This window comes from Ranitomeya variabilis, chromosome 2 (genome assembly GCF_051348905.1).
Source record: "Ranitomeya variabilis isolate aRanVar5 chromosome 2, aRanVar5.hap1, whole genome shotgun sequence".
NCBI lineage: Eukaryota > Metazoa > Chordata > Amphibia > Anura > Dendrobatidae > Ranitomeya > Ranitomeya variabilis.
In genome coordinates, this window is record NC_135233.1 from 442,780,065 (window position 1) to 442,801,062 (window position 20,998).

Below are 20,998 nucleotides of genomic sequence, written 5' to 3' on the forward strand. Positions count from 1 at the left end.
TGTCTAGTGAAAAACATCTCTTGGAGACTGCCGACTAGTTATATGTATCCTATCCTATGTGTAGTGGTGGTAATTATGAACATCGTGTGCCAGGCAGTGTAGCTATGCACAGTCTTGCATCCGGACTGAACCAGGTCATTTGTATCTATGTTCCTCTTCCTACCGAGGTCTCACTATCTATGCACATCAGTACATTTTTTGTGAGTACATACAAGGACAACTGTACTAAAAATCTATGAGTTATTTTGGCTATATGCCTGTAGCATATTGTCCCTATTGGGACCATAAGTAGGGAGTTGGTCAACATATATATAGTGTGCACCTTAGTTTTTGCCTGCTTGCCCTTCCTTCATCTCTTTATATTGCTCATTGTTTTCTCCCCTTCAGTTGGCAAGGTATTTAATAGGGCCAGCAGGAGATAGCCGTCGCGGAGTGGGGGCGCCAAATAAACTATCAGGGTGCCAACCTCCACTGTCAGGCAGGGGCAGTAGGCCAGCGTAGGGTTATCCATTAGGACAGGTGCACCTATATTTGTATCCCCTAATATATTTATACATTTTTTCTGTTTTCACTGGGAAGTGGTATTTTTAAATATATCTAATTAATAAAATTATATTTTTAAAGGGATTTATATGTTACACGTCTGATTCCCCTTTGTTACTTAATATTTTTTCTTTTATGATTATACGCAATCCCGTGATAGTCCATATTTGAGAAAACCTTTTTGAATATTGGACCGGTGTGAGTTTAAGGAGAGGTTGAGTGGTCCTACCAACATATAGTTTTTCATAGGAACAAATGATGGCATATATGACAAAACTAGAGCTACAGAACATATGAATTTTAATGGAGAAAGTTACCCCAGTATGCTTGATGGTAAATTAAGAAAAGGCCATCTCAAACCGCATGGCAGGAAAGATAATTTCTAGTGTGACATTTGGTAATCTTTTTCACTTGCTGGATAGTTGTTATAGGATATTCTTTTTTTTCTTTGACTTTGCTGGAGGCCAAAACATTTTTTAGTGTAGTAGCTCCCCTAAAGGTTAGAAAGGGATGGGTAATGTTTTTGCTAAAACCGGATCATTCAGCAGAATATGCCAATGGTTCTGAACAATTCTTTGAATGCTTTTATGTCGGCTATTGAAAGTGGTGATAAAATTTAACTCAAAATTATTGTTACGTTGTTACTCTTTTTCTCTGCCTTCTTGATTGATGGGGGTTCCATCGCTTGGACTTTCAGCAACCATGCACGTTATCACGTATCGTATGTAAATGTGATATATGTTGATAATGGTACAACCCCTCTAAGATTTTTATTACATTAATTATTAAGAATTGAAACTACATAAGTAAGACCACACAGATAATAATGGGTATTTATTGTAGACTCTATAATATATACTCAATGTGCATATAAAGACTTTATGGAATACATGATATTCTAGTAAAGAAATGTTTTAGAAAAATACAATGATCACATGACAGGACTGGCAGCGACTTTCAGGGAAGAGATGGCTGTCCTTGGGTTGATTCAATCAGGGTGTGTGAATGGTAATAAACTGTGTGGAGTATCGCGTCCTCACTTCTGTCTTCAGTGACTTTCTGATCATCGGTGTTCACTTTCTTCTTGTCTCTGATTATGTCTAGAGTGCAGCAGTGCAGGAATATGTACTGATCCTAGAAGGGGGAACACATTCATAAGATTAAAACTTGAAGAGTCTCTCCTGGTTTTATAGAAATAAAACTTATCAAAAGTTCTACAACACCCTAATGTAGTTTCTGTAATAATTCTTCACTATTTCCATAATATTAGTTTGTTGTCAGTGAATGAGAACATTCTTCTTTGCATCTGGCGTTGGTTATTGTCTGCAGCGCTGACGTTCCGTCAGACAGTGCTGCTGCCAATAACTGAGCTCTATCAGAGTTGATAGCATTGATTGTTGCAAGATACTGTGCAGACTGCATATTCACAGATGGTGGAGAGGATGGTAACATTCAGTGGCAGCGTCAGCCACCACCCTGTTAAAAAGTGCAGGAATAGTTTATTCTGCAAGAGCCAATTTAAAGGTTTCTTACCAAGATAACCGCCACTGAGAACCAAGTCTGTCAGGCGATAGGGAGGTTGGGTACAGCTAGGACCCATGTCACCTGCATCATGTTTAGGTGACAAATAACTAATGCAACCACTTTACCAGTGTCGTATTCAGCATGGTAGATAGTGGCCAATGGACAGACTTCAGTGGAATCCACTTTGGTGGTCGAGATCTTCTACCAGTCACTCACTCATATTTTACGCAAGAATGCTGTTTGCATCAGAAAAGGTAAAATAAATGTTTGAGGGGACAGTAATAAGAAATTAGCAGTGTTGATGATGTTGCATCTGCACATAGCGGTTATGATTCATGCGTAATGGATGGGACAGCTGCACTATACCTGACCAGGTATGGACTGGGGCTGAAATTCAGTCCTGGCATTTGAAATCACACAGGCCCATGTTGTCCCCGTCCCCATGAACCAGATGGGATATATTACTAATATTACCCTGGATGGAGGAAAGCAAAATTGACTACAAGACCAAGATTTCTAATGATACCCGTGGCCTGCTGGGGTAAGTAACTGAGTCAGCCACTTTGTACTCCGTCACAACTCTTAACAGTATGGGTATCTTGAGAACACGGATTCTGTTAACAACGTAGCAGACAAGGCAGCCCATGACCAAGCAGGCCCTTCTGGCATTTGCCAGAATTGCTAGATGGCCAGTCCAGCCCTGTACTTGACAATGCGTCTTGACATACTTGTACAGACACGATGTTGTCTGTGGCACTCTCCTCCCAATGAGGAAATATTTGCCACCAACCAACTTTCTTTTAATAAACATTTTCTTAAAAGACTTTCAACCATTTTAATAGCAGAAATAACAATAAAACTTACCACTGTTTGCACCATTAAGGGCCGATGCAAATGCATTTTATGGACTGTTCCACAAACGTCGACCTTTTTGTCACATTCCAGCTGATTAATAATACAATCAAGAGCTATGAAGATCCCAGATCTCCCAGTGCCGGTCCTAGAATTAAGTCATATGTCAAACTACCAAATACGTGGCAACATGTGGCAGAGCAGATATAGTTTTATATATATTTTATATATTTTTTTCATTCTTCCTACCTGCAATGGACCACAGTGGGGCAGTTAGAAGAAATGTCTTTCTTGTATTGTCGGACCTCATGTACAAACTGCATTAGCACTTCTCTATCATCCATCTTACCACTCTGATGCCATTCAGTAAAATGGAACTGCCGAACTCGTTGACTTGTGCAGTCCTTCAACTGAGATAGAAAAAAAACACAGTATATTTTATAGTACAGAATATACAACATAAACTGACTAGAAAGTAGTAATACTAATACTATACGAAGATACTGTGCACTTACATTAGTCACCATAAAGTCTCTGATAGTCCAGCTGTTGTAGATGTGTTCATGCATGAAAGTTACTATGATGCAACCAAATGTTTTAGCTTCAGGTTTTGGCCAGTATTCTTCACCTTTCCCCTAGAATATATACAAATGGGAGCAAGTCTTATACACAAATTAAAACCTACAATAAAAGTAACTTTTTTTACATTGCAAGGTGAGTGTCAAAACCTTTCTACACCTATACTTGATAGAAAGATAAAAAAAAGTAATTGGTTCTTGGAATGCAACAAAGGAGAAAATAATGTAAAAAAATGTTCAATTCTGATGGGTGTATTTTATTTCTGGTTGCTGTCTTCTGCCATTCCCAGCGCTGCTCTTTTTCTCTCCTGCTCTTGTGACCACAGTTATAATTAGTGTTTGCTGTGTGACTGAAAGTTACTTTCTCAATTTAAGTCTATGAGCTCAGAACGAAGCGGTCATACACTTATATTAAGAAAAAAATTAACGGTCCATGGCAAGAAAGAGCTGTGTTGTCAAGATTGTGGAGTGGAGCGAGACAGTGCTAAAAACAGCAGAAGACAGCAACTGATAAGTATTTGAATACACACACTGAACATACATTACTGATTGAGACCTAATGGTAAAATAATAATAATGCCAAAATGGTACTTTACAACCCAATATAGGACGGCCCTGGGATGATTAAGTCAAGTATTTGCACGACCTAAAATATTAATAATGGAGAATCCACATGTATCACTGTACCTGGTAATTTTCTTGCTTACTAGACAACATTACAATAGTGTTAACACGCTGCTCCCAAATCATGTACCAGAAGTCTTTCATGGTCCCGGGTAATGGGTGTTGAGCAGCAATAAATTCTCTCTCAGATCTGTACCCCTGAAGAAGAAAAATAAAAGTTAAACATGTGCAGTAATAGTAAAGAAGTATGTGATATTTATAAGTTTTGATTTTAAACAATCATCCTGGTTCAGGGGTGTAGCTATAGGGGATACAGAGGTAGAAGTTGCACTCAGTCTAGTTACTTAGGCTCCCCCTTCCACTCAGTGAGTGCTCTAATAAAGATTTCTCCCCCGGGGCCCAGGATCCTTCAACTATATCTCCTGCCATGTTCATAACCCACGTATTATTTATTATAAAAGTACAATATAAACTGGGCTATTATCTATCAAAGAGCTAGATATTAAAAGCATCTTCATCATCCAATCTCAGTCATTATAAGTGCCTCCATAAACCACTTACAGGAATATAACTGGCATTAATATAACCATCGGAGGAGTTTTCAAGGGTCAACAATGTAACTCGAGATGTGTCGTCTGTAATTAAAATATATATACACTCATTAAAAGACAATTATAAATAAATATAAAATAAAATAATATAATATAATATACTACAGTATATGTAATACATTATTATATATCATGTAATATAATAATTTTAAACGGAGTCCGTCATTCCAAATTGACAGTGCAAACTAAGCACATAGCCTTCTAAGGGTGCTCTCACACTGTATTTAGAGATACACTCGATGGCCCCTTTGGGATATACGTCCGATCCCCCCTACAAGTCTTAATTTACATTGCAGTTTGGGCTTACTCACTCACTTTAAATTTATGATAAAATAAATAATAACATCATATCATAGTAATATGATATGATGTTATGATATGATTATGATGATATGATATAGTAATACTTAAACACTAATGGTAATAATATCAATAACAGCAGTAATGATTAGGATATTTTTTGATACATGTAGTATATCATAAACTGGTAAAACTTTTTGTAGTTTTGATGATTTTGTTTTAACGAAGTCCTGTCTCCTTTCCTGACATGTATATTTGAGTAAATAATGGTATTCCCCTTATTATTGAAATTGTGGAACATCTCTAAATTCTACATAGTGCGATTCCTCGGTTATTCCTCCTAGAAATTTATGAATAAGTTGACAGCTGGATGTTATTCCAAAGACACACTGATAGGGAATTTAGATTGTGAGCCCCATCGGGGACAGTGATGATAATGTGTGCAAAAACTGTAAAGCGCTGTGGAATATGTTAGCTTAGCGCTATATAAAAATAAAGATTATTATTATTATTACCAGTTTGGGTTGTGTCACTACCTCTCGTAGTCTTAGTTGAGCTGATAGACATCCGATAAAAGTGAAATAAAATGGTCAACTTCGTCAATATAGAACCATCGTCGGTTGTTGTTTTTTCAGACGCACTTCTGTAATTGTTCATAACACCAGTTGGCAGTTTTATGTTTTTTTTCTACAGATGACCATCCATGGAAATCCTGGCGATATAATCTGTGACATGTTTGAGACCATTTTCATCTAATGGGTATGGGGGGTGACTTAACACTTTCCAATCCTTGTTTCAAGTGCTACGCTGTATAAGGATGCTGTACTATATTTACAAATGTCAATTAATTCATAAATTTCTAGGAGGAGTAACAGAGGAACGATACCGCACACGTGCTAAATAAGATACTCCAGAATCGTTAGGCAATTCAAAGGGAAGAATAGGTGGATTGGCAGACACAGTGTATCATCTACTTATAAATGAGGCAATTGTGGCATTGTCCATTGCATGTCTTAATATGGCAGTGCTGGGACTGTAATATGGACCGGTGGGGACTTCATGTGTAACAGGATAGATAACTCAGTGGCGGTGACTTACATGGGTAGGCTGCATCTTGACGGTTCTTCTCTTTATTAGAAGCATGAACAGCCACAGACCTTGATTGAACGATACCTACAGACTTCAGAGTCTAATGAATAGAAATATTACCAGTCACAAATTAGGTGTAAATTATTGATTTGATTGTAATATTAGCAATTAAAAATAAGCAGTAAGGCTCTGTACGTTGGCGTCACGGCTTCTACTCAAAAAGCAGACATTAAAGGGAATCTGTCAGCAGGTTATTGCTCCATCTGCGTCCACTGTCAGGGCGCCGATAATTTCTCTCTGCATATGGCACTAATTTCAGAGAGAATACTAATTTCATCAAGGAGTGATTCATTTGCTACCCAGCTCATCATTAGGTCATTTCTGTACAAACCTCTTCTACCAGGTGGCGCACATGCCACCCAGCTAGGTCAGCATAGTCAAGCTGCGCGTTCCTCTGTATGGGGAAATCAGCTGAGAGTAATTGTTCATCTGGCAGCTAACTAATGTATATGAGCGTCTTAAAGAGAATCTGTCGCTAGATTTTTCCTACCCTACCTTGGAGCAGCATGATATACGGGTAGAGTCCGTGATTCCAGGGACATGTCACTCACCGGGCTGTTTGCTGTATTTTTAATAAAATCCATGTTTTCTCTGCTGCAGATCTACCAATTCTCTGAATGCCTAGCCCTGTATAACCCTGCCCACATCATTGATTGGCAGCTTTTTCAGTGCATGCACTGTGCATAGGCAAAAAGCTGTCAATCAGTGGTGAGTGCAGCTTTATACACAGCTAATGAATATGCAGCACTACATGGCATCAGGTTTACTAGTCTTCTAATGATAATCTCCTGCTGATAAAACTGTGATTTTGTCAAAACTACAGCAAGCAGATCAGTAAGTGACACATTGCTGGAATCAGGGTATCTGCTCCTACATCATGCTGCTTTCAGATTAGGAGGCAAAATCCTGGTGACAGATTCCCTTGAGTCACTGCTATATTAAACTACATAAACTAAACTTCATAACAGTTGTTTGCCAGGGGTGACTGGAGTCAGGACCTGTGGTGACAAGTGCAGGATTTTACAGCAACTGGATAATGAGGAGGATACAGACGCCATTGATTTGTAATATTCACAGCATAGAAGTGGAGAAAAATTCATTTATCCTCAGTCTAATGACATGCTGAGGTTCTGTTTCAATACATACATCATACTCCATATTGAAGCCTGAGCAGTTATTTGCTAGCAGATTTTTGAACAAAGCTTCATAGTTTTCACTCTCCATAAAGCGGAGTCTATAAAAAGAAGGTTGCAATTTTAAATATAACTAAACTTGCACTTTAAATAAATTATTAGCACAAGTTAAAGGATTATTTTCATCTTCCCATATGGATGTTGTCAGAGAGTTCTCATAAATACAAGCAATTTTGCAGTTTACTGCTTATTCAAATTTCCAGCCGTTCTTGAGATATTAACACTTTTCTTTTGAGTACAGTTCGTTGCCTTGGAGACCGACCACCGCTGCAAGACAGCAGAACATGTGCAGTGCTTACACACTTTTCTATTGAGCTTGTACGCACTGTTTTGTAGATACCAAGAGCATCAAGCTACCTTAATCACAGACGGTATCAGTGCAAGCTTACAAGCTAGATAACAGCGGTGGTCGGCTCCTAGGCAACAAGCTGTAAACAAAAGAAAAGTGTTAATATCTCAAGAATGGCTGAAAATTTCAATAAGCAGTAAATTGGAAAAGTTCTTGTTTTTTCCAAATTCTGTCTGAGAATATGAATCTATGAAGATGAGAATAACATCTTTAAAACAAGAAATTTTGCAATATATTGTATTAAGATGAAACTGCAATAATTTTTTTTTATATAAAAATTGAAGAGAATTAAATTCCATGCAAATAAATTCACTCATCTCTGATATAGGTTGCTTTTTTTGCCACACACTCTTAACCCCTTAATGATCGAGCCGGAACGGATCTTAGAGAACACTTGTTGCAAGGTAAAAAAATGGCCCTAAATATATGGCATTTGTTTCTCTTTCTCAAAAATCTGCCTGAAATATGGGTCATTTTATTTGGTGCTAATTTTTATTGTCTTTACCAATGAGGTGTGTCTGGAAAGATAATAATGCAGAGCAGGCGAAAGACACTCCCCAGAGGATCATGTGAGTCACACGCCCTTGGTAAAGACTTAAAAAATTAGAATATTGGCTAATACGAAAATTAAAAAAAATAAATAATAAGGCAAAATATTCAAGGGAGAAGCAAGAATAAATAGAAATCACTGGCCACTTTTTTATTATTATTTTTATTATTATTATTACTATATTTTTATTTTTTTTAGTATTATTATTATTATTATTATTATTTTAGTGCTATTTCTGGCTACATAAATAATACTGTGTTATTTATATATTGTTATTTTTCATATATATATATATATATATATATATATATATATATATATATATATATTTACTGTTCATATTTTACACTACACTATATAACTTTTAGAATGAACTCTCCAGATTATAATGCTTGTGGCACCTTCTAAAAAAAAATTTTGTTATGTGTATGTAGTAAGTTTTATATGAAAATAAAATCCATATTTTCTTGTGGTAGGGACTTTTTACATCTTCGTTGCTTTTGTTTCCTTATTTTTATTTTGCAGATATTTTAATTATAAAAAAATAATACATCTCTCATTATCCCCAGGGAGAAAAAAACAAACTAGAAAGAGGTACAAAAAAAGGAAAAAGAGAAAACTGAATGTATGGCAGTCCTGTCAGGAAGATAATGGGAGCCAAGAGAGGATGCAGTACAGCTGCCTGACTGAGTGTGCTCCATTTTATCTGAGGAAGTAAGAGAGTGAAGATGCTACATTCTTCATGAAGACACAGAGAATGCATCCTCCAATTTATGAGGTAGACTGATCGAAAGTGTCTTTCAGTTATCTGAGGTAGACAGAGAGGGCACATTCTCCATGTTGTTTGAAGCAAAGTAAGAAAGAGAAAATACTTCACTCTGTACGAGGAACACAGAGAAAAAGAGAAAAAATTTTTCTATTTTAGGCTACGTTCACATTTGCGTTGTGCGCCGCAGCGTCGGCGCCGCAACGCACAACGCAAACAAAAACGCAGCAAAACGCATGCACAACGCTGCGCTTTTGCGCCGCATGCGTCCTTTTTTTCATTGATTTTTGACGCAGCAAAAATGCAACTTGCTGCGTCCTCTGCGCCCAGACGTGGGCGCCGCAGGGACGCATGCGGCGCAAAACGCAAGTGCGACGCATGTCCATGCGCCCCCATTTTAAATATAGGGGCGCATGACGCATGCGGCGACGCTGCGGTGCCCGACGCTGCGGCGCACACCGCAAATGTGAACGTAGCCTTATCTGAGGTACACTGACAGAGTGCCTAATCCATTTTGCCTGAGGTACATAAAGATATACTGCCTCCATTTTTTTCTGAGGTATACAAAGACATACAGCCGCCATTTTTTTTGAGGTACACTGAGAGAAAAAAAGCCTATTCCATTTTGCCTGAGGTACATAAAGATATACAGCTGACATTTTGCCTGAGGCACATAAAGATATATAGCCATCATTTTGTCTGAGGTATACAAAGAGAGAAAGAGCTTTTTGCATTTTGTATGAGGTACACTGAGGCCATGTGCACACGTTCAGTATTTTTCACGTTTTTTTCGCTATAAAAACGTGATAAAAACGCGAAAAAAACGCTTACATATGTCTCCTATTATTCACAGTGTATTCCGCATTTCTTGTGCAAATGTTGCATTTTTTTCCGTGAAAAAATCACATAGCGGAAAAAAAGCAACATGTTCATTAAATTTGCGGAATTGCGGGGATTCCGCACACCTAGGAATGCATTGATCTACTTACTTTCCGCACGGGGCTGTGCCCACCATGCGGGAAGTAAGCAGATCATGTGCGGTTGGTACCCAGGGTGGAGGAGAGGAGACTCTCCTCCACGGACTGGGCACCATATAATTGGTAAAAAAAAAAGAATTAAAATAAAAAATAGTGATATACTCACCTTCGATGGCCCCGGAGTCTTCCCGCCTCTCAGCGGTGCATGCTGTCGCTTCCGTTCCTATAGATGGTGTGTGTGAAGGACCTGCGATGACGTCGCGATCTTGTGATTGGTCGCGAGACCGCTCATGTGACCGCTCACGTGACCGCGACGTCATCGAAGGTCCTGAACCACACCGGCATCTATAGGAAAGGACACCGCTGAGGAGATTGGCTGTCTGCAGAGGGTGAGTATAACCATTTTTTTATTTTTTTTATTATTTTTAAACATTCTATCTTTTACTATAGATGCTGCATAAGCAGCATCTATAGTAAAAAGTTGGTCACACTTGTCAAACAGTATGTTTGACAAGTGTGACCAACCTGTCAGTCAGTTTTCCAAGCGATGCTACAGATCGCTTGGAAAACTTTAGCATTCTGCAAGCTAATTACGCTTGCAAAATGCTAAAAAAACGCGAAAAAAAGTGAAAAAACCGCGAAAAAAAAATGCGGAGTTCTTGCAGAAAATTTCCGGTTTTCTTCAGGAAATTTCTGCAAGAAATCCGGACGTGTACACATACCCTAATTCAGAAAGAGCCTCCTTTATTTTGTCTGAGGTGCACTGAGAGAAAAAGAAACTCATCCATTTTATCTGAGGTACACTGAAAGAGATAATGCCTCCTCCATTTTGTGTTGGAGACATTGACCACAGACTTTAGTCATTGAAGAGGCAAAGATGCATTGAAGAAGACTACTATAATGCTAAGGTAATGAGATAGATAGCAGAAGCATGTCTGTGTGATACCTAACATAATTTGCAGCTGGTTAATGTGCAGGACTGAGCATTGACACTTTCCGAACGTTGCCAATTTTTGTCCTTACATACTTTTTTCCTCCCCTTTTACCAAAAGCCTTAACTTTTTTATTTTTGTACTTTTTAATGACACCATTCATTTAAATAATAAAAAAAAAATCCAAATTCAGCAAAATGCTGAATAAAAAAACAATACTGACAATATTTTCTGTTGTGTTTTTACATTGTGCAGTGATCTGGCAACTTACAAACTTGTATACTTTTTTTTTATATTTTTATTGTTAAAAAAAAAATCAGGACTTTGTAAAATTAATTAGGACTCTTTTCCATTTGCTGAGAAAAGTAACTAATTTATTTTTCCATCCATGGAGCTGTGTGAGGGATTGTTTTTTTGTGTGGTGAATTGACATTTTCATTGTTGAGGTACATATGATGTTTTGGAAATTTTAAGAGGCATAATATGCTAATTTTTATCAACATTTTGCATTACATAATTAAGCCAACATGTAAACACAGTGAATGATGGTGTTCCTGTTCACTTTACAGGGGGTCACACCCAGCACACTTTCCCTCAATGAGCGGGTGTGAGAAGAGTAATTTATGAGATGTGATCTTGTCTGTGTAGTGTGTGTACTGAGCAGGTAGCAGAGCAAAAGCAAGACAGGAGCAGAAGAGACAAGGTGAGCAACTGAGGAGCAAGACGTTTCCCAAGAGTGAGCGAGACTAGTGCGGAACCGGCTCCCTGGTACTTTCACAAGGCACATTGTGCTCAGTTCTGTATAGTTTATAACAATAGCTTTCCCAAGATTTAGCTCTATACAGATCACCTTTCACTGGTTTCCTCCAGGCTGATATTATTGCCACCCCACAGACAATAAAGGCAACCTATATTGCCTACACAAAGCACTGCAATGTACCCTTCTTCATGGAGAACCTCCCTATACCCCAGTCATTATTAGCCCTCACAAAAGTTAAATAGCCCCTTCTTCAGTGGCATCCAGGACGTTGTTTTGCTCTTTGGGATTGCTAAATACGCCGGGTGACTCCGTCACAGCTTTTCTTCCTGATGTCCTTGCCACACCAACTTTCAGCACACCAACATCCGCCCAGGTGGAACAGGCTTTAGACTTAACACGGCTTAGCCGCTACTTGTGCTATCTGCCCTCTCATTGATTGGTACAAAACTTAACCTGATATCTACTCCAGTCTACTTCTCCCAGCAGACTTCTTTTTAGTTTAGTGTTGCAATGTATCACCATCACCCTGCACATCTTGCTAGCAACCAAAACTTTGTTGTCACCTTAAAATGGGTTAAAATCTCAAAATGCGCCCTCACACCCTTTAACCCTGCTATAAGTCTATGTGACATTTCTATTATAGTGATTATACAACTTTTTAATCACCCAAAAAAGTAGCAGAAATTAGACTCTGTACTAATTTTGGATGTATCACTTTTTTAGGGCAACAACGCAAATAATAAATCTTAGGCAATCTTCAATACTCTTTTAGTAAATAAATAAAATGAGAAACTCTAGTTTTTAGTTTTTAGGTTCACAGTTTCACCTCTGAACACCATTTTATAGTTTGTACATGGAAATAATCTGTAAAGGTTGCATTATTTCCATTATCTTGTGCTGTTCTTGTACAGCCTGCATTATACTCCAGAGCAGCATTCACAATTCTGTTCATTTTATTGGAAACTGCAAGCTTATTGCTAGATACACTCCCTAACAGACTAGAAGAGCTCCTTTAATGCAGGGGGGGCAGTTACTTTTTCCTACATGAGAATACTGCAGGGTTCTCCAACCTTTTTGGCCCTGGGGAAAAAAATGACCTTTACAAATGAGCAAAAGTATTCAATACCTTTACATCACTGTTGGATTTTAACAATCCTAATCAGGATCCAATAGGCAAAAAACGGATCCTTTACAAATTAAAGAAAAAAAGATGGCTGATTAACAAATCCGTTTTCCATAGACAGCAATGTTAAAAAAAAAAAAACAGATCCGGCAGAGATCAGTTGTTTAAAAACGGACTAAAAAGTTGTGTCTGCACAATTTTTTTTTGCCAACAGATTGCTGCTGGATCCATTCAGACTGGTCACTACTGGACATGTGAACATAGCTGTTACATTTTACGTTACTCATGTGTGGGAACTTGTTTCTGTACTTACCCCCAACTCTCTTTAGATTTCATGTTTGAGGAAATTATTGTTGACGCCTGTTGAAATCTTGCTTCACCGCTATGTTGAATAAGTTCAGAGTTCAGTCTGCAAGAAGAGCTCAGATCAATCTCATAGAAAAAATATGAAGGCCAAAAAGCAAGTAACAGTATACAATACCTATAAATCACTATTAGCATACACAACATAGGCCAGGTGCACATGATCCGGAAGTAGCAGTGCTTTGGACGCAGCTTATGTTCGCTGCGTCCAAAGTGCTGCCATCTTTGCAATGCAGGTGAATCCTCATGTGTTCACTGAACCATGCGGATTCACCGTGTTCAATGCATTCTATTGGTGAAATTTCTCTTTACATGCTGCGGTCTGACTCTGAAGAGACGTGCCGCATGTCCGTCTCCGCGGGTGATCCGGAGGCATCTGTGGACACATAGTGGACATGGGATTTCTAGAAATCCCATCCAGTATGCTGTAACATCTGGCCCCTGTGGGTTTCACGCTGCATAAGTATGCAGCATCAAACCCACAGCAACTCCAGATCGTGTGCACATACCCTAACAACTCAGCATGGTTCTTATAATGCAGAGGAACCGTTACTTTTTCCTACACAAGATTACGGCTGGTGTGCCCAATCTTTTTGGCCTTGAGGCACCCTTGGGAAAGAATATTTACTTCTAGGCTCTCCTATCAATAATTTTTTACAAATAATCTAAAATCTATTAATACTCATAATTAATTGTTAGTTATCAGCATCAAAATCTTACATTTCTCATCGCCACAACATGTGAACTTTTTCTTGTACTTACCCTTGACTCTCCATAGATTTCAGATTTGTGGAAATCTTTGTTGACTCCTCCTGGATTCCTCTTTCGCAGCTGATTTGTTCAAGTTCACAGTTCAACCTGGAAGAAGAATTCATGTTGATCTCATAAAAGACAAAATAGTTAAAAACAAGTACCGTAATAAGTCACAATAGGTAGGTTGTTAACATCAGAATCTTACTTTACTCATGGCCAAGTGTGAAAACTTGTTGCTATACTTACCTGCTCATGTTTGTGGAAATTGTTGTCAATTCCTCTTGGAGTCTTGTTACTCTGCTGAGTTGATCAACTTCACGGTTCAACCTGCAGGGAAAAGTTAAGTTGGTCTCACAAAAGACAAAACAGTATAAAGCAAAAAAATAATACACAATACCTTTAAATCACTGTTATCATCTAAATTAAGGACATGTGCGCCCTGAATAGAAAATTAAAGTTAATCTATCTTCAGGTTTACTCACCCCAAACTATTTACATGCATGTGTAGCTCTTTCAAATACTTAGATTTCAATACCTAGTCTTCAGTTGACTTTAGTCTGTGTATGGAGACATAAGAGGGGTGTCCGAAACTTTTACGTTCATGGCTTATCCTTAGGATACGTAATTTATCTCTGGTCGGTGAGGGTGCAACACTGGGCACTCCCACCGATCAGCTGATCCCAGTTCCGGAAATGCTCAGTTGCGGAGCTGCATAGCTCTGTCAACTGCATATGAGATTTCTGCAAGGGTTCCCCAATTTATTAGGCTTTGGTGCCCCTCTGGTGAAAAATTTAGTTCCAGGTAACCCTACCAAATAATTTTTTAGAAATGACAACAAACACCTAAAAACACAATACACCATAGTAATAAATCACTGTAGGTTATTACCCATGACTCTCTTTAGATGTCATGTCTGTGGATATATTTGTGGACTCCTCCTGGAATCTTGTTTCGCCACTGAGTTGATTCAGATTACAGTTTAATCTGCCAGAAGAACAAAGAACTCAGGTTGATCTCACAAAACTCCTAAAAACAAGTATTAATGCACATTACGTACTGTGTAAACCACTGTTGGATCAAAATTAAGCCACTGTGCCTCCTGGATACAACATTGAGCAACTTTCTCCTCTTGGTATGAACTTAACCAACTTTGCTTCCTAACTATTAAATTAATCTAGTCTTTCCTTTTCACTTAACTTCCTATCACCCATACCAATATTTTTTTTACACTTGACCTAAAACCTGTAAAATAGCCATAAATCATTGTTCATTATAGCATCAGAATCTTACTTTCTCATGCACACTATGTGTGAACTTGGTGCTGTGCATACCCTTGACTCTCTTTAGGTTTCATGTATGTGGAACTTTTTGTCAACTCCTGGATTCCTCTTTCACAGCTGACTTGTTCAAGTTCGCAGTTCAGTCTGCAAGAAATGTTCAGGTCAATCATACGTATAAACCACTGTTAACATCAAATTAAACCACTGTGCCCCCTGAATACAAAACTAAGCAACCTTCTCCCCTGTGTATAAAATGAAGCAACTGTGCTTCTTGGGTACAATAATGAAACCACTGTCCCCTATGAGTGTAAAATGAAACCACTGTACCTCCTGAATATAAAATTAAACCTCACTTTCCCCTGCTTATAAAAATAAGTCACTGTGCTCCTTGATTAATAAATTTGCAATTGTGCCCCAATATATATTGTTGAATCTGTAACAGAACCTTAAAGGGGTTTTCCAAGGTAGGGCAAATTTATTGCAAACACTGTAGCATGTGAATCCTAATAGTGTATAATATACACACTTGCTTCTTTTCCTGCTACTTTCAATGTTCATTGAAGCTAGTCGGCATGTGTCTGCAAGTCTGCTAGACACATGCTTGCAGTCTTGTGACTAACGCTTGAACCTGCAATTAGAGCCAAATCCATTATAGCATGCCAAGTTGGCATGCTACAGTGCTTTCCAAAAGCTTGCCCTAGCCTGTAAAAAGCATTTTAATAGGTTAGATTTCATCTGATTCTGACATTTCTGTCAAAAACATACTGCCCCATGATATGCGCTATTTTTTTTTTTTTTATTGTTATACAGTATCCTGCTAATCTGATGTCTAATCAGTGTCCCTGCACACCAGAATCCTCTCAGGCTGAAAGAGGTCTTAAGGTACCTTCACACTAAACGATATCGCTAGCGATCCGTGACGTTGCAGCGTCCTGGCTAGCGATATCGTTGTGTTTGACACGCAGCAGCGATCAGGATCCTGCTGTGACATCGTTGGTCAGAGAAGAAAGGCCAGAACTTTATTTCGTCGCTGGATCTCCCGTAGACATCGCTGGATCGGTGTGTGTGACACCGATCCAGCGATGTCTTCACTGGTAACCAGGGTAAACATCGGGTTACTAAGCGCAGGGCCGCGCTTAGTAACCCGATGTTTACCCTGGTTACCAGCGTAAATGTAAAAAAAAAACACATACTCACATTCCGGTGCCCGGCGTCCGCTTCCCTGCACTCCTCCTGCATCCTGTGTAAGTGCCGGCCGTAAAGCAGAGCGGTGACGTCACCGCTGTGCTCTGTGGGAGATGCCGGAGATGTTCGGCGCTGACACAGGATGCAGGAGGAGTGCAGGGAAGCGGACGCCGGGCACCGGAATGTGAGTATGTGTTTTTTTTTTTACATTTACGCTGGTAACCAGGGTAAACATCGGGTTACTAAGCGCAGCCCTGCGCTTAGTAACCCGATGTTTACCCTGGTTACCCGGGGACTTCGGCATCGTTGGTCGCTGGAGAGCCGTCTGTGTGACAGCTCTCCAGCGACCACACAGCGACTAAACAGCGACGCTGCAGCGATCGGCATCGTTGTCTGTATCGCTGCAGCGTCGCTTAGTGTGAAGGTACCTTTAGTCTTAGGGCTCATACTCACCTGCAAGAAACTCGGATGATTCTCACATGTTAATACCCGGCGCTGCTGCCGGCACTCGGAGCGGAGCTTGCGGCCGCATAGCAATACATGCAGCCGCACACTCCGCTCCTGAGTGCCGGGTGCAGTGCCGGGCATTGACGTGAGAGAATCATCTGAGTTTCTCGCAGGTGAGTATGAGCCCTTAGGCTTAATCACAGAGCAGGCCAAATAGGCACAAGTGATGATGTTCTCCAGCTTTCAGCAGTTCAAGGTTTTCCTTGAAAGTGTAATTTCACCCCTGAAAGCCATTTTATAGTGTATACATATATATATTCTTTAAAGGCTGCGTTATTTAAAGTATTTTGTACTGTTTTTATATAACCTGTATTAAAGCCCAGAGCTGTACTCACTATTCTGCTTATTTTATTGGAAACAGTAAGCTTGTCATTAAATACACTCTTAATGGGGTTGTCCAGTCTAAAATGTTAAGTCTCCAGTCATTCTGTGTGACTGCAGACTTTTGAATCCCCCCAGCGCACGCGCTGTGCACTGCGAGGATTTGCAGGTGTATGACCTGGGAACGGCGATGATGTATTCAATATGTATACTCCCGGGAAGAAGACGTCCAGTTGGTGTGGCCTTGCTCCATATAAGTGTGGGTGAAGATGTCCAATCTGCACAGGCTTTTTAATACACTTGTGTGGAGTGAGGCCACGCCCACTAGACGGCTTCTGCCTGGGAGTATTCATGTTGCATACATTACCGCCGTTCCCGGCTCAGACACCGGCGAATCCTTGCAGCACACAATGCGTGCGTTGGGGGGATTCAAAAGCCTGCAGTCACACAGAATGACTTATTTAGACCGGACAACCCCTTTAAAGGTAATTTTCAATACATTTTTCAAGATGAGCTGTTCCCATCTGCAGAATGTATCTTTAATTTGCAATCCACTAGGAGATGGTTGGAAGAGACTAGATTCAGTGATATCTCCCATACACAGCACGTTATGCCCTTTGTATATTTTTTAGCACACCGACGGAAGCAGTAGAAGCATGGAGGAGATTGTACAGCAGAGCTGAGCTGTCTGGATGTGAATCAACATTAAGGTGAGGTCAATGACTTTATAAAGTTAATTAGGATGGTTTTAAAAAGGGACCCGATCACCTGATTCATGCTGTCCAAACCACGGCAAGCCTACAACCTGCAGTAACCACCGATCGACCAAACCACTGCACAACCAGCTCTATCCTCACCTACTGTATTCTCACCCATCCCTTGTAGATTGTGAGCTCTCGCGGGCAGGGTACTTTCTCCTCCTGTACCAGTTGTGACTTGTATTGTTCAAGATTATTGTACCTGTTTTTATTATGTATACCCCTCCTCACATGTAAAGCGGCATGGAATAAATTGCATGATTGCAGCCAGGTATACATCTTTCTCTAAAACATTCTGTCATTTTGAAAAATATAAATCCAGTAGATGACCATAGCCAGAAATGAGACTAGTCCACTGGCTGGCTTTTACTAGCACCGCTCTAGATGATTGACAGGTCTATGTACACACATAGAAAACACTGGTCAATCACCTGCAGTGCCGCCAGATCGTTAAAGCGTATTTTCTCTGAAACGCCGTAGAGTTTCACAGAATAGACCTGACTGCAATTGTGCCTCTGATTCATGGTGCTAACAGTATGGGCTATATGAATCACTTGACAAGTTCCCTTTGAAGAGTAACTATTGTTTTCTTTTCATTTTTATTTGATAAATCAATAGTACATGTAAAAATAAGCAACTTTATATTATATCTTATCAGTGAAACCTGCTTGTTTCTCTTCCAGTATTGATCAGTCATTATCAAAATTCTCAATTCTGAGGTAAAATCTGTATTTAGTGAAGACAGACTTTCCCATTACTGAGATAGGAGATGGCAGCTGCTAATGATAAGATTCTATGCAGGTAGGAGGGAGTTCTGCCTTAGCTCTTCCCACCTTCCGTAGCAGCTGCCATCTCCTATCTCAGTAATGTAACAATCTGTCTTCACTGAACACAGATTTTATCTATGAATTGAGAATTTTGATAATGACTGATCAGTTCTGACAGAGAAAGAAGCAGATTTCTCTGATAAGATATAATACAAAGTTGATTATTTTCATGTGTACTACTGATTTGTGAAAAAAAAAAGAAAACCCCAGTTACTCTTTCAGTCTCCATGTGCATGCTTTCTCTCCCTGCTCCGCTACTTGCTTCTCTAAGCAAGACGAATTTGGGCTGATTTTCAGAATGGATGACAAGTTTAGGAGGCGGGGGGAGAGAAAGAAATAGCTGATAAGCTGTGAAGGAAGCTGGAAAGATATATTACAAAGTTTCTTATACTCGCCTGTGTTATTGAATTATGTTTGTCAAAAGTACAGTTGCTTTTTAACAACTTAGCCAAGATTATCTAATACAGAGGAGAAATTACGTTTCCCTACAAAAGATTATTGCAGGGTTTCCCAGCCTTTTCGACCATTGAACACCCATGTGGAAAAAAATTACCTTTACGCACCTTACTAAATAATTTGTTATAAGTGGTCAAAAACATCTAAAATCACTATTGACTTTTGGCAACAGGATCTTACTTTTCTCATGGACACAGTGTGTCATCTTATTGCTGTACTTACCCCAACCTCTCTTTGGATTTCATGTCTGTGGATATCTCTGTTGACTCCCCCTGAAAACCTCTTTCGCTGCTGACTTGTTCAAGTTTACAGTTCAGCCTGCAAAAAGAACTCAGGTTGATCTCACAAAAAACAAAGCAGCTAAAAACAAGTAATAAAACACAATACTTCACAATACTGTGATATCAGCGTAGCATGGGCAGGATATTGGCGAGAGTTATCGAGGTCATGCCCATCCGTCAAATTCATCAGTGGCGTAACTTACTCCAGAAATGTATGTCAGTCCCCAGATGGCGTACATTTCTGGTGACAGCGCACGCTGGATATCAGAAGCGCTCATTGAGCAGCTCATGGAGATCAATGTACTCCAGCGAGCACTTCATTAAGACTGGCGTGCGCTACGCCAGTGTTGATAAATCATCCCCAAATCTTTGTTTTTCCTACATTTGAGGTCTCAGCATAGATAAATAATGCTAGAGAATCTTCAGTACTATTTTAGTAATTACGGTAATTATAATGAGAGACTGCAGTTTTAAGCAGTTTTATAGTTTCCAATGAAAATGTATTTTCCACTCTGAACAACATATACGGTAGTTTGTACATAGAATTAATCATCATCGGTTGCATTATGTGCAGTATTTTGAACTACTCTTCTGCAGGCTGCATTAAAGACCAAAGTCACTAGACTGACCCATAACAGCTTATCTTACTTTTTCGGACAACGGGCACCTCTATCAATAATTTTTTTTTTATAAATGACGAAAAATAAATGAAAACAATATACAGTACTGATAAATAGTTGTTGGATTTTCAGTGTTGAATTTTAGCATAAGAACCCAGCTTTACTTATGACTACAATGTGTGGACTTGTTGCTGTACTTACCCAGAACTCTCCTTAGATTTCATGATTGTAGAAATCTCTGTTGACTCCTCCTGGATTCCTTTCTTGCAGCTGATTTGTTCAAGTTTACTGTTCAACCTGCAAGAAAAACTCAGATTGTTCTCACAAAAGACAAAACAAGTTATATTGCATATTAACTATAAATCACCATTAAAATAAAAATTAACCAGTTAAGGGCCATTTTCCTTTCCTCCATTCCTACAGCCAATTTTATCGGCTCTAAAACACGGGTATTACATACCTGGTAATGTGTTTTTTCATGAGACATGACGGCACCACGAGAGAGGGGATCCGCCCATCAAGGACAGGAAACCTTCAAGATAAAAGGGGTGGCTCCTCTCTCCACATCAGTTGTTTTACAGAGTACGAGAGGAACTCCGCTGGCTAGTGTACACATAAATAATACATCCTATACGGTTTTATTCACCGATACCCCAGGGAGTGTATAATACAAATAATGCTAATAATGCACCCAACTAATGACGTGATCAAAAGGGTGAGAATATAAGGGTGCCGTCATGTCTCATGAAAAAACACATTACCAGGTATGTAATACCCGTGTTTTTCCATCATACATGATGGCACCACGAGAGAGTT

The 20,998-nt window shown here is 39.3% G+C and overlaps 1 protein-coding gene across 2 annotated transcripts in view; it reads right to left on the bottom strand.

Annotated features, from left to right (window-relative positions):
- Positions 1-1,360: 1,360 nt before the first annotated feature.
- The window catches only part of LOC143806508 (uncharacterized), a 203,831-nt gene continuing 184,193 nt past the window's right edge, over positions 1,361-20,998 (bottom strand). For both annotated transcript variants that reach the window (XM_077287121.1, XM_077287122.1), the window contains 15 exons: positions 20,384-20,479; positions 19,504-19,599; positions 15,279-15,371; positions 14,836-14,931; positions 14,194-14,274; positions 13,957-14,052; positions 13,145-13,240; positions 7,328-7,415; positions 6,131-6,221; positions 4,683-4,756; positions 4,185-4,319; positions 3,435-3,554; positions 3,169-3,329; positions 2,932-3,067; positions 1,361-1,677 (listed from right to left, as the gene is read on the bottom strand). In XM_077287121.1, coding sequence (XP_077143236.1) covers positions 1,501-1,677; positions 2,932-3,067; positions 3,169-3,329; positions 3,435-3,554; positions 4,185-4,319; positions 4,683-4,756; positions 6,131-6,221; positions 7,328-7,415; positions 13,145-13,240; positions 13,957-14,052; positions 14,194-14,274; positions 14,836-14,931; positions 15,279-15,371; positions 19,504-19,599; positions 20,384-20,479 — 1,636 coding nt within the window. In that variant the 3' untranslated portion in view covers positions 1,361-1,500. The remainder of the gene's footprint in view (positions 1,678-2,931; positions 3,068-3,168; positions 3,330-3,434; positions 3,555-4,184; positions 4,320-4,682; positions 4,757-6,130; positions 6,222-7,327; positions 7,416-13,144; positions 13,241-13,956; positions 14,053-14,193; positions 14,275-14,835; positions 14,932-15,278; positions 15,372-19,503; positions 19,600-20,383; positions 20,480-20,998) is intronic.